Source organism: Symphalangus syndactylus, chromosome 17, assembly GCF_028878055.3.
Source record: "Symphalangus syndactylus isolate Jambi chromosome 17, NHGRI_mSymSyn1-v2.1_pri, whole genome shotgun sequence".
Lineage (NCBI taxonomy): Eukaryota > Metazoa > Chordata > Mammalia > Primates > Hylobatidae > Symphalangus > Symphalangus syndactylus.
The window spans coordinates 70,491,803-70,506,873 of NC_072439.2; the positions used below are offsets into that span (position 1 = coordinate 70,491,803).

The 15,071-nt window shown below is 36.2% G+C and overlaps 1 protein-coding gene across 1 annotated transcript in view; it reads left to right on the forward strand.

Annotated features, from left to right (window-relative positions):
• Positions 1-2,317, forward strand: part of LOC134732839 (EGF-like and EMI domain-containing protein 1) — a 633,219-nt gene extending 630,902 nt beyond the window's left edge. The window contains 1 exon segment of the mRNA XM_063619963.1: positions 2,240-2,317. Coding sequence (XP_063476033.1) covers positions 2,240-2,241 — 2 coding nt within the window. The 3' untranslated portion in view covers positions 2,242-2,317.
• Positions 2,318-15,071: the final 12,754 nt, after the last annotated feature.

Genomic DNA, 15,071 nt, shown 5'->3' on the forward strand with positions numbered 1-15,071 from the left:
TTAAATAAATCAGAACTGTAAATTCCCATCCAAGCTTCTTCTTGGAATGAGAATTCAAGAGAAGGAAATGCGCAAGGATGGGAAAAGATAGTCACCTTATAATGGAAAATAACTAAACACAACTTGCCAGAAATACAAAATTTCCAGGTAGAAATAATTGTAAAGGATAGAGTAAAGGCCAAGTAAAGATCAAAATGGATTTAGGAAATGAGGGAAGGGACGAGCCAAATAAAAATCATTGTGTCCTGTGTGTGTGTTTTCTTGTTAAATTTAGCGAACATTTGAGCAAGTGCTGTGTGCGTGATTCCAGAATTCAAACTTCACATACCACAGAATTGGATAGGAAAGTGAAATTGTCAATAAAATAATTTACGCTTGGAAAAAAAAATCATTGGCACATCTATAAACACATATCATACTCTTGATACAAATTTAATGAGTTTTGGGACTAAGAGATTAGTACAGATACTGTTTTTCAAACAGATGGCTCACTCATTAGTAGGTTAATTTCATCAAGTTCAGTTTCCGGATTTCAAAAGTATAATTAAGTTGAAGGCTAAAAATCAGATGATGTTCAAATATATATATATATATACACACACGCACACACACACACACACATATATATACATACATATATGAAGAAAGAACAACAAAGGGTGATTCTATCAAATATAAAACCATCATTAAGAAAGTTTGGAAAATAAGTTCATATCAGAGGAAAATTATGTTTTCTAAGTAACTGATTCACATGGAAATTATCTCAAAATCTAGACCTTCACCTATATCAGTTATTTAAATTCATCAATTGCACAAGCTGTTTTTTCCTTTCAACTGAGATACTGATTCTTTGATACTTGTGATTATATCTAAAGTGTAACATTTCCCTCCATTACAACACAAGTTTCACTGTTTGTTGTGTTGCTGCTTTCCTTACTTGCGTAGAAATTCATGTTATCTTTCCTTTCACAGTAATACCATTGCAGAGTTTTCTATACCAGTCAACTCTTACTAATTTAACCTCCTTTTTTGAAAGCGACATGCCAGCAGTATACATCAGACCTTAAGGTTTCAACTGCCATATTTTCAGCTTGTTTCATGCATTTTTCTCTAATCTCAAGCAACCAAATATTCTTTTTCAGCATCACATTTATTTTACTATATTAGTAACTTAATAAAAACTGTAAATACTTACGTTCTCAAAACTGACCCAAATGGATGTGAAAGAAGCATTTTGTATCTTGGTGAATGGTAGAAGAGAAGGTGATGGGGACTTTTTTAAAAAAATCACTAATTTTGTTTTTAGGTACACTCACTGATTTTGTTTTTAGTACACTCAAATTGTTATAAGAGAGAGAAAAAGAACTACTTGGGAGGACTAAAAAAAATTCTGTGGACAAGAGAAAGGGCAATTAGCTATGAAAACTGATATCCCTTGATGGGAGGAAACGACAGGAGAGAATATAAAGTAAATCCGTTGTTCTTCACAGAAAGCAATAAAGAAATGCAACAGCTGTACAGATTAATAACCTTTGGCATGAACAGTTTTAAAGTGTTTGCTTTCCATCTCCATAATGGAAAATTTCATTTTTAACTGGAATGAAAAGGGAGGAAAGAAGCAGCCACTCTTTGAGTCTATAAGCAAATCTGAGACTCAAGATGAGAATTTTGGGTTTCGAGATAGGATATACGTGGGGATTGTAAAATTTTGATTCTCAACAAAAACCATTCTTTGGCCATTATTTATCTCTTACACAGTATCATCATAGTAGGCCGTACCTCCCTGGATATGAAAGTAGAAAATTGAAAAACTAACAGAAAATGAAGAGGCATCCTCTATATTTGGTTTCTTTTTGAATTCTTACATGTATTAAACCCAGATAATTCCAGACAAGACAAGCTTAGCACTTAAATATTTAAAATAATGAACTTATCTGGGTTGAAATTAGATAGCCTTGTTCAGTGAATTGTCTCCTAAGCATTTTTTAAAAGTAGGTAGATTCCCAAGGAAGCACAAAGTTAAGTCATACCTTATTAAGGGGCAGCATCAAATACTAATAATTATCTGTATCATCTCATATCCTCAGATAACTCCATGCATTGAATCAACAGCTTGAAAGTGATTGAAAATGCCAGTAGAAATTGGAATGTTGAGTTAACCACATGTCTACTGGTGTGAATTTAAACATTGATTGCTGTAAGTTACAATACCCCATACGGTTTTGTTCTCCTTTAACAGGACACCCGAAAGGCACGTATAGTCCATATTGCCAAAAGATGTGTAAGTGCCTAACTGTGGCATCTGTGACACCATGATTGGCACCTGTATCTTCCGTCCTGGCTTCACTGGGGCTGACTGAAGTCAAAGTAAGTTATTCTTACCTATTATGGAGTGGATATGCTGATCATTCCAAGGCCCAATACTGGTAGCAAAAGTACTAAAGCTGAGAGCTGGCATTTTTAAGAACTGCAACTAAAGAGTAAATGTTGTTGCAATTATTTTACTTCCTAATTTACAGTACTAACAGCAAACACAAACTGACCTAAACTCTAGGTTGAAGAATATTTATGTAGGAGTTTGGTTGAGAGCTAAAGTCAGTGAAAGTAGCCAAAGAGATCTTTTTGGTGATAACCCCCCTTGCCCCAGCAATGCTAGTCTCAAGTCAGTATTAGAAAATATGTTTGCCAAGATCAGAGCAGACTTAAGATTCCTGTGTTCACAATGTCAAACTCAGTGTCTAAAGTTCCACAATTTCGTTTAGGCTCAGCAATTTCCTAGCTCAAAAGTAAGTGGTTTCCCTGCTCACCAAAAAGTAAACAGTTTCCTAAAAGCCAAAGACCTTAAATTAACTACTTATCACAAAAACAACTATTGACATAAAGTTTAAGGCATTGGATGGAAGAGTCCTTACAAATGCACAGGCTTAGACACTCTGAGGATATGGCTACCAAGTATATTTTGTTTTTGTTTTTTTTTTCAGATCTGCCATTTTAAAAATATTTATATAGTTTTGTTTAACCCAAATAACTCGACCCATTGTCATACACTCTGACTCCTCTGACCCTTCAGGTGACAGTTAGTCAGAATGAAACCCTCACATATGAAGCCACGATTATGATAATTTCTAGGGAGGATAAAACAGGCAATGAGCAGAAAAGTGCATTGTGGGGAAGTCAGTTCTGGCAATACTGTATTTTTGACATGGGTGTTACGAATGAGGATGTTCACTTTGTGATCATCCATTGAACTGCACATTTGTGTTTTTGTGCTTTATTCTGTAATCTTATTAATTAAAAAAGTACCTCCAATAGGCCGTGTGCTGTGGCTCATGCCTATAATCCCAGCACTTTGGGAGGCCGAGGCAGGCAGATCATGAGGTCAGGAGATGCAGACCATCCTGCCTAACATGGTGAAACCCTGTCTCTACTAAAAATACAAAAAATTAGCCGGGCATGGTGGCAGGTGCCTGTAGTTCCAGCTATTCGGGAGACTGAGGCAGAAGAATGGCATGAACCTGGGAGGCAGAACTTGCAGTGAGCTGAGATCGTGCCACTGCACTCAAGCCTGGGCAACACAGCGAGACTCCGTCTCAAAAAAAAAAAAAAAAAAAAGTACCTCCAACAGATCTTAAAATAAAGATGGAAGTACTGCCTTAACACACACCTCAACATAAGTAAACTAGATTGTGAAACATCTTCATTTGAGATTCCTTCATTTGGATGAATGATAGCTAAATTTTTAACTAGACAGGGTACTACACTGTTATGTGCTAAAGACACCCAAAATGCTTATGTTTCCTGGTCAGTCAGTTGCTTTGTCTGCTTTGGAGGAGGGTAATTTTTGTTTAAGTGCCCTGCAGGCCTCAGTGCTCCGCTGTATTGAGAATAAAAGAAAAGACAAAACCTGGCTGCAGGTAGCAGACAACGGACACCTAGTGGTTAGTGCCTCCTGAGGCCTCAAGTGGCAAGTTATCTTTCAACTAAGGCCAAACTACGAACAGTTGTTAAGCAAGGTTCTGTCTGGTTCCTTTGTATTTGTTCTTCAAAGAGAGTAGGTGGAAGAAATGTCCTCCTGCCAAAGCATTTTCAAAGCTGTGATTTCTGTGAACATTGGGGGTACTTTGGTCTTAAGAAAGTTGTGATCTTGTACCTGAGCACTTTCCATTTGCTTTGACAGCTTAGTAGGGTAGAGCCAAATTTGCAACCCACCTCTTAAATGTTCCCAAAAATATGATATTTATTTTATATTATTACCACATTTTCCCTTTATGTGATTCTCAACAGATACTTATTTTATCTTTGTTTATTTATATATATTTTGGTAAGCATCTCAATGAATTTGCGGAATGAAGTTGCAAAAAATAACCAAACCAATTAATAAATACAAATATACAAATGAATATTTGAAGATATGAGCATAATGAATCTTATATTTATGTATAGGAACTTTAGCTAAAATTCTAGAATGGGCTTTAAGAGAACATACTCAAGAATATTATAAATATATATTTGTTGTATATATTATACATACATATATAACATAATATATATACACATAATATTCCTACATGTGTTATATAACATATATGCACACATAATATACCTATATATACTATATAACATAATATATGTAATATACATACACATGCATATGTGTATAATATATACATATGCATATATATATATATATAGGACACATACACACACACACACACTCTTACACTTGCTAAGACAGAGACACATGGCAAAGCAAAACAATCCAGATTGGGAACAGTTGAGGTCCTTAATTTGTAAGAGACATTTATATTATATGTAAGTTTTTGACACTAGATATTTAGTTGAAAATTCCTAACGCCAACTAAAATGGCTCTATGTAAGCAACAATTTAAACAGTCCCTTGTTTTGCTTTATTTCTAAGTAACTTTTCAGATTGAAAAATCAAACTAAAAGCAAGTCAGTAAAACCTATTTGATTAAATGAAAATGTCATGTATCTCACAAGTTTTAAAAAATCTTGTCAGGCAAAATGTTTAATAAGAAAAATCTGGTTTTGTTTTGCTCTGTTTTATTTTGCTATTATTTGCAGCTTGTCCTGAAGATCACTATGGGTAGAACTGTGTTCATTGGTGTTCCTGTGGCTCGGGACAATGTGACCCAGTGACTGGAGTGTGTCAGTGTCCACCTGGCCGAATGGGAACCAGGTGTCAGGAAGGTAACAATGGGCAGGGTCATCTTCTCTGTCCAGGCACTAAATTAGCTGCGAAAGCAGATTTGGTGCCAACGAAGATCATTATATGGACAATATTTACAAAAGCGTTTTCTGTGAGTGTGGCTTTCAAATAACATGAAAGTACCTGCTCCTGGGCCGGGCGCGGCGGCTCACGCCTGTAATCCCAGCACTGTGGGAGGCCGAGGAGAGCGGATCACGAGGTCAGGAGATCGAGACCATCCTGGCTAAGACGGTGAAACCCCACCTCTACTAAAAATATAAAAAATTAGCGGGGTGTGCTGGTGGGTGCCAGTAGTCCCAGCTACTCGGTAGGCTGAGGCAGGAGAATGGCGTGAACCCGGGAGATGGAGCTTGCAGTGAGCCGGGATCGCCCCACTGCACTCCAGCCTGGGTGACAGAGCGAGACTCCGTCACAAAAAAAAAAAAAAAAAAAAAAGTACCTGCTCTCATAGCACTATATAGAAAATATCTTACTGGAAGATAAGCACAAATTGGAAACAAAAGTAAAGAATAACTTATGCATGCTCTTGACTGGGAAGAAATTTTCAGATAACATTTGTTAACTTTTATAAAACTGCCAAAAATTTTGTGTTGGAGATGTCTAATTATAAGAACTACAGAATTTTATATCCCCTTCAATCAGAAGGTTGAAACTGAAGAGGCCCCCTGAAATCTATAACAAAAATGGGAGACAAGGAGAAAAACACAATCTTTGTTGAAAACTGCAAAATTTTCTTATCCTAATTGTAGTATTTATTATTACTATCATAAGGAGAGAAGAGCTGTCAAGTTTCAGAAAACAGGGATTTTTCAGGAGAATACTGGGCCCCTATAGATCTTAAGTAGGGCCAGCAGAGCAGCCACTTCTCCACAGCACACACAGAGAGCAAAACTAAGGACACTTTCCTGAAAAATAAGAACTGGGTGAATAGGAGGGCTATTGAAACTTCTCTGAATCCCACTAAACATCTTAGAGTGGAGGAAAACTGGGCAAAAACAAAACAAAACAAAACAAAACAAGAATTATACAGACATACCATGTTTTTAACTCTGCACTAGGACAGAAAGGAATCTGTGGGTAGTTTAGCAGCCTTGCAACTAAAGAGAAGCTCAACACACACAAATATCACACACACACACACACACACACACACACACACATTCATACATCCCACACCTTGCGTTATATGGAGCTGCACTCTGGATGAAGAAGGCTTTCTTCTAGCTGAGATCATTTTTCTAACCCTAAATCAACACTATCCTTCCAGAAATATCTGGTGCATTAAAAAATGAAGCTTGTACAAAAAAATACTTCTCTCGTTTTACAAACAAAAAATGAAACTGTTCAAAGCTTCCCTTGCTTTTTTAGTGCAAATTCTGTAAGAAGGAAAAAGGAGTAAAGGAATATGAAAAAGAAAAGGCAGATGAAACAAGAGCAGAAAAGTTTTGCTATGGAGCACATGAAGATATTAACCAGAATCTTTTCCAAGAATTCAAAGGATGTAATGAAAAAGTGATCTCTATAAAATGTGAGTGCAGTGCAGAGATACAGGGGTTCAAGGAATAAATGAAAAGACAACAAAAGGAAATGAAAAAGTAAGCTGGCAGAGGTCAAAAAAGAAGTGGAAGTGAAAATTAAACCTCACATCATATAAATGAAGGCCACATTGGGAGCAGGTAAAGGAAGAACAGAATCTGCTGATAGTACCGTCAGGTAAAAAAAAAAAAAAAATGAGGAAAGTAAAAATAATGAAATGGAAAAGAAATGAGAGAGAAATGTATAATTGGAAGAGGAAAATGTTCAGATATAATATTCAAAGCTTTTCCTTTGAAATAAAAGATCTGATGCTACATATTGAATGAATATATTTTATCTCAGGAAATAATAGTTACAATGGCTCAAAGGCAAGGGGAAGCTCCATTGAGGATATAAGGAAAAATATGAGCTTACTTAAGAATGAGAAAAATCAGTCTGACTTTTTACCTCACAGCAATATTCGTTGCCAACATATGGCTAATCAATGCCTACTAAGTTTGTGAGGAAAAAATATGACATGTATTTTATACACAGTTAGCTGTTATTCAAATATAACATGGTGGCAAATTAACCACTTTTTAAAAAGTTGCTGGAAATATAGTAGCCTTAAAATATTTTAAAGAAACAATTGCAAGATAAATTTAAGCAGCTAAATAATAAATGGGAAATATCCGATAAAAAGACTATTGGTAAACATTACATTCATCTTAACTAAGGCTAAGTTTAAAACAATTGTGGGAATTATGCCTACATGATAGAAGATAAATATTATAAATTATAACAATTGTAGAGATTTTAACATAGTGCTAACAAGGCATAAACTGGAAAGACAGAGAAGGCAACGGAGTAGAGGTATACTGCTCTTATTTCCTCATTAAAGTTTGTGGGGTACATGGGAGAGATCTGTGTCAAAACATATTATTTAAATATAACAATTCAATAAGTGTGTTTAAGTGTATAAAGGTACATTCTAGAATTTAGAATGCTTCAATTGAGATGTTAAGAATAAAAATACACCCAACTAAAATCAGATGGAGGAGCAAAATGAAAAAAAAAGAAGAGAAAGCAGAATCATATTAATTTCATTACCATTTATTCTGAGTTAACATGTACTAAATAAAGAAATTTACTATATTATATAATGTCTGCACTATCTAAACAAGGTTCCCTAAATTATGTGAGAGTTTATTTATAAGGCCCATGTAGAGAACGATGGAGTGCACACACCTTTTCCTATTGCTCTCTTTCAACATAGTAAACATTCCACACAATGTAGAAAACAAACATAAGTCCCTGAAATATGAAGAAAAGAAGGCAGATTGGATAAGAACCTTAGAAATCTAGGAAACAACATGATGGTGAGTTCCCTGGTTTTGTTTTGTTTTGTTTTTGTTTTGTTTTGTTTTTTGTCTCATATATCCCAGACTGAGTGCTGGAGAAACCTACAACCCAGGTAGGCCAACAGGTGCAGACAAAGGTCTAAGATACAATTGAGTTCTCTAGTCAAAGGACAGGAAAGGGGGCAGTCTAGCAATACAGAAAACTTTTAGAAAATAACTGGTCTTCTTCAGGCAAACATTACGAAATGAAACTGTGTCCTCAACCCCAATCCCATGAGCAAGGGTCAAATGAGGAGTGTACACTTCAAACCCCATCCTAATGTGAGAAGGTACCCCTCTCTACCCCACACACCAGGATTGTGTAACAGAAGGCATCTTGGGGAGTTTGGACTTTCATCCCTACTGGACAGTAACTATGCAGTGTCCATGGAGACCATGTGATGTGAAGAATGTGGACTTTCACCTCCACCAGTTAGCAAGGGGACATAGCTCCTACCTTTTGGGTGGTATCAGAGGAGGTCCAGTAGAGAGTCAGGACTCCCACAACCACCAAGCAGTAATGAATATAGTGTCAGTGGAGATCAGGTGGGAGCTATAGGATGCACTTCTACCCCTATCAGTGACATTGGTATTAGCAGAGGCCTAGTGAGGAGCTGAATTCCCATCCTGCCCCAGCAGGAAACAGCCCCATTTATCCGACCTCCTACTGTGTCCAAAATTGGTGGGTTCTTGGTCTCACTGACTTCAAGAATGAAGCCGTGGACCTTCGTGGTGAGTGTTACAGTTCTTAAAGATGGCGTGTCCGGAGTTTATTCCTTCTGATGTTCGGACGTGTTCAGAGTTTCTTGCTTCTGGTGGATTCGTGATCTCACTGGCTTCAGGAGTGAAGCTGCAGACCTTTGTGGTGAGTGTTACAGCTCTTAAGGTGGCGTGTCTGGAGTTGTTCATTCCTCCTGTCCAGGGTTGTTCATTCCTCCTGGTGGGTTCGTGGTCTCACTGGCCTCAGGAGTGAAGCTGCATACCTTCACAGTGAGTGTTACAGCTCATAAAGGCAGTGCAGACCCACGATGAGTGTTACAGCTCATAAAGGCAGAGCAGCAGCAAGATTTATTGCAAAGAGCGAAAAAACAAAGCTTCCACAGTGTGGAAGGGGACCTAAGCAGGTTGCCACTGCTGGCTGGGGCGGCCTGCTTTTATTCCCTTATCTGGCCCCACCCACATCCTGCCGAGCCCATGCCCACCTGGAACTCGTGCTGGCCCCAGTTCCCACCCGCGCCTCTCCCTCCACACCTCCCCGCAAGCAGAGGGAGCCAGCTGCAGCCTCGGCCAGCCCAGAGAGGGGCTCCCACAGTGCAGCGGCAGGCTGAAGGGCTCCTCAAGCATGGCCAGAGTGGGCGCCGAGGCCGAGGAGGTGCCGAGAGCAAGCGAGGGCTGTGAGGGCTGCCAGCACGCTGTCACCTCTCACTACTTGGTGGCCATGTAGGGAACTTGAACCTCTAACTGGTGAACCCCTATTCTCACTGATGTAGTATAGGAGGAGGAGGCTTGCTAAAATGGAAAATTTAAATGAGATCCATGTTCTGGTATCATAATATTCAAAATTCCCACGTTTCCATTTTTAAAAATTCATCAACCAACAACTTGGAGAATTTCAGCTTAAGGAAGAGAAGACAATCAACAGATGCCAACACAGAGAGGATACTAATATTAAATTTATCAACAAGAATTTTAAAGCATTTATCATAAAAATGCCTCAATGAGCAACTACAGATATAATTAAAACAAATAAAAAATTAAAAGGCTCAGCAAAGAATAAAAGACATTAAGAAGAACCAAATGGAAATTTTAGAACTGGAAAATAAAGTTACCAAAATAAAAAGCTCAATGGATGAGTTCAACAGCAGAATGGAGTGGACAGAGGAACAAATCAATGAACTTGAAGGAATGACAGAAATTACCCAACCTGAACAACAAAGACAGAAAAAAATAGCAACCAACAAACACACACAAACAGCCTCAGAGACCTGTAATACTATAAGAAAATATCTACCATTATGTCATCTGAGTCCCAGAAGAGGAAAAAGAGGGTGGAGATGAAAAAATATTTAAAGGAATAATGGCTGAAAATTTTATGAATGTGACAAGAAACATAAACCTACATATTGAAGAAGCTATGTTAATGCCAAACAAGATAAACTCAAAGAAATTTACAAAAGTCATATCAACATCAAACTTCTGAAAATTAAATATATATTGATTTAAAATATGTATTAATATATGTTAAATAATATATTAAATCAATTGATATATTAAATATAATCTATATTTTAATTCAATTAACAAATATTGAATAAACTATTAATTTTAATGTAATGAATAATTTATATTATATATCAAATACATTAATATATATTTCATTTTCAGAAGCTTGATATTGATATTTCTTTTGTAGATAGGTGTTGAGAGAGAAACAACACCTTAGCTGTAGAAAAAATACAAATAGAATGATAGAATGACAGCAGATTTCTCATCAAAAGTCATGGAAGGGGTGTAACATATCTGAAGTGCTAAAAAACAAAAAAACCCTATCAAACCAGAATCATATATCCAGCAAAAAGAATCCTTCAAGAATGGAAAGGAGATTTTTAAAAATTCTCAGATGAAGGAAAACAGAGAATTTGTTGCTAGCAGACTTAACCTAAAGGAATGGCTAAAGGAACTTCTGGAAACCAAAAGAAAATGACCAAGAAAGAATCTTGGAACATCAGGAAAATTAGAATGCATAAAGGAAAGAGTAAAGATATATCACCGCAAACTATTTTTCTTTTCCTCTTGAGTTTTCTAGATTATACTTGGCAGATGAAGCAAAAACTATGACACTGATGTAGTTCTCAATGTATATAGAAAAAATATTTGACAATTTATTATAAATGAGGAGGGTAAAGGGACAGAAAGGAGGTTAGGTTGCCACACATCATTCAAGCTGGTAAAATATTCAGTCCATGGACTATAAGTCAGGTGTGTATAACGTAATACCTAAAGGAGTACCAAAAAAATCTATATAAAAGGATTTGCTGGCTCCTCCCCTGCAGTAGACTTCTGTCTGGACATCCAGATGTTTTCATACATCTTCTGAAGTCTATGCGGAGGCTCCCAAAGCTGAACTTTTGTCTTCTGTGCACCCACAGGCCCAACACCACATGGAAGCTGCCAAGGCGTGGGGCTTGCACCCTCTGAAGCAATGGCCTGAGCTGTACATTGGCCCCCTTTTATCCATGCCTGGACCTGGAGTGGCTGAGATGCAGGGTGCTATGTTTCAAGGCTCCACAGAGCAGCAAGGCCTTGGTCTTAGCCCATGAAACCATTATTCCCTCCTAGGCCTCCAGGCCTGTGATGGGAGGTGCTGCCATGAAGATTTCTGAAATGCCCTGGAGACATTTTCCCCTTTGTCTTGGCTATTAATATCCAGCTCCTTATTATTTATGTAAATTTCTCCAGCTGGCTTGAATTTCTTTACAGAAAATTGGTTTTTCTTTTCTACCACATGGTCACGCTGCAAATTTTCCAAGCTTTTACAGTCCGCTTCCCTTTTAAACATAAGTTCCATTTTCAAACCATCTCTTGTGAAGGTATATTACCGTATCCATTCAGTAAAAGCTAGGTCACATATTGAATGCTTCATTGCTTAGAAATTTTCTCTGCCAGATACCCTAAATTATCTCTCTCAAGTTCAAAGTTCCATAGATCTTTAGGGCTGGATCAAAATGCCACAAGTCTCTTTGCTAAAACATAGCAAGAGTAACCTTTGCTCCACTTCCCAGTAAGTTCCTCATCTCCATCTCAGACCACTCAGCCTGGACTTCATTGTCCTTAACACTATCAGCATTTTGGTCAAAACCATTCAACAAGTCTCTAGGAAGTTCCAAACTTTCCCACATCTTCCTCTCTTCCTCTGAGTCCTCTAAATTGTTCCAGCTTCTCCTCGTTACCTAGTTCCAAAGTCATTTCCATGTTTTCAGGTATCTTTATAGCAGTGCCCCACTCTGCCATTACCAATCTCCTGCATTAGTCCATTTTTACACTGCTATAAAGAACTACCTGAGACTGGGTAATTTATGAAGAAGAGAGGTTTAATTGACTCATAGTTCTGCATGGCTGTGGAGGACTCAAGAAACTTACAATCATGGTGGAAGGTGAAGGTGAAGCAAGGACCTTCCTCACAAGGCAACAGGAGAGAGCGAGCAAGTGAGCTGGGGGAAACTGCCAAAAGCTTTTAAACCATCAGATCTCATGAGATCTCGCTCACCATCATGATAACAGCATGAGGAAACTACCCTCATGATACAGTCACTTCCCACTAGGTCCCTCCCTCAAATTGTGGGGATTGCAATTCAAGATGAGGTTTCAGTGGGGACATAGAGCCAAACCATATCACAGGGGATATCATTATAGACACTGCTGGCATGAAATGAATAATAAGGGCATACTATAAATAGTTCTACACATATAAATTTGACAAATTAGATAGAAGGAACTCGTTCCTTGAACAGCACAAAGAATAACTAATCCAATATGAAATAGATAATTTGAATAGTGCTGTAAATACAAATTAGAATTTTCCAGTTCCAGATGATTTGACTGGAGAATTCTATAAAATGTTTAAAGATGAATTAACATTCTACACAATCTCATTCTGAAATATAAGAAAAAGGAATCCAATTGATTTTATTCTGATACCAAAACCAAAAATATTACCAAAAACAGAAACTACCAAATAATGTCCTTCATGAACATAGCAAAAATGTTTAACAAAATATTAGAAAATATAATTCAAGAGTTTAAAAATTAATTATACACCACCAAGTGTGGTTCATTCTAGGGATGTGAGGCTAGTTCAGTGTTTGAAAATCAATTTTACCGTATTAATGGACTAAAGATCAAATTTAGGAGTATCATACCAATTGATGCAGAAAGAGCGTTTGACAAAATTCAATATTATTCATGATTTTAAAGAACCCAGAAAACTAAAAATAAACGGAATTTTCTCAGCTTGATAATTTGCATTTACATAAAGCCTATGGTATCATAATTAGTGATGAAAGACTGAATTTATCTTCCAAAATATTTATGTAAATATTTAGTAATAAGAAGGGTGAAAATAAAGAACAATAAAAACAATAAAGTAAACTTAAATAGAAATGAGGAATTACTAAAAAACAAGGTAAAATATGACTGACCTTATGAGTTCCATTAAGAGAAATTACAGCAATCTAGAAAAACATAAAATTGTATTCCTACATTATTTTGGTCATCCAAATTACTTCCAGGTGCATAAAGTATTTAAAGATAATCAAGAAAATTATGCAAGTACCAAAATTAACATGGGGATTAAAACATTATTTGGTATGGCCATGACAAAAACTCAGAACTCATTTTTTAGAAAAGAAACCCATGGTCTTTTTGACTGAAAGAAAATTAAAAATTTATTCAAGGTATAAAACACACACAAAAGCAATGTATAAATAAGCTGGATGAAGAAAGACCAACAAAGCACACTAATTTTCTTTTATTTCTTTTACTTTTCTTTTTTTTAAGCTACGCCTGCTGGAATGGAAGATTAAGTTTTAAGATCTGTGGGGGGGTTTTTGTTGTTGTTTTTATTTTTTTGAAACAGGATGTCATTCTATTACCCAGGCTGGAATGAAGTGATGCTATCATATCTTACTGCAGCCTCTCACTCCTGGGTCCAAGTGATCCTCTCACCTCAGCCTCCTGAGTAGCTGGGACTATGTGCATGTACCACCATGCCCAGCTAATTTTTTTATTTCTCATGAAGACAGAGTCTCACTATATTTCCCAGGCTGATCTCAAGTCCTGGGCTCAAGCAATCTTCCTACTTCGGCCTTACGAAGTGCTGAGATTACAAGTGTGAGCCACTATATCTGGGCTAATTTTCTTAATAAGCAAAGAGATTTCTTTCATATATCAATAAGAAAAGGCTGTACAACACCCAGTGGATCTTATGCAAGGTGATAAGCATCATTTATAATGTGACAAATCCAAATTTAAGTTGCACTTTGTACCATCTTCACCTATCTGATTATCATGGCATGCCATACTGGCTAAAGATTGAAAAATGGGCACATTGATAATCCTTAGTAAATTGGAAAATCTCTTTGTAGGGAAATTTGATAGTGTTCATTACTACTTAAAAAGCACATATTTTATTTGAGTAACTTACTCTATAGGTACTATATTATGATATTGTACTATATTATCATATCATAAGAGTAAAGACTTACATAAGGATATTCATTACAGGATTGTTTGTAGTAGCAAATTATTTTAAACAATCTGGAGTGCCAAAATAAATTTTGTGAAGTGCAATAAATTCCTATGTAGCTGTTAAAAAAGAATGAGGCATATATGTACTAATATACTAATTTGGAAAAATTAAAGTATTTAAAGATAATACTTTGTGTACTAATTTATGTACTATACTAATTTTATATACATGTACTAATTTAGTATATTGTTAATCTATATTTACTAATTTGGAAAAATCTTGGGAAATTTTATATAAAAGAAAGCAACATTTACAATATTACTTATTGTATATAATATATGATATATTATATGTATTATATATTAAATATATTATCATATATTAGATGTTATATATATATACACACACACACACATACACACACATTAACCTTTGGGTAGAAAAGCATTAAGGGATACAGGAGATAAACATACTATGCTTTACTAGCCATAGGCTATTTCTGGATATATCCAGCCATTTATCCACTTAATTCAAAAAATATTTATTGAATGACCATGCCTATTTGAAGCATATAAAGTGTATGGTTAAAATACAGACTATCCAAGTGCTCATGCAACTTGCTTTCTAGTGAGAGAGATAATAAACAATAAATATAAATAATAAGGGAATTCATAAATTT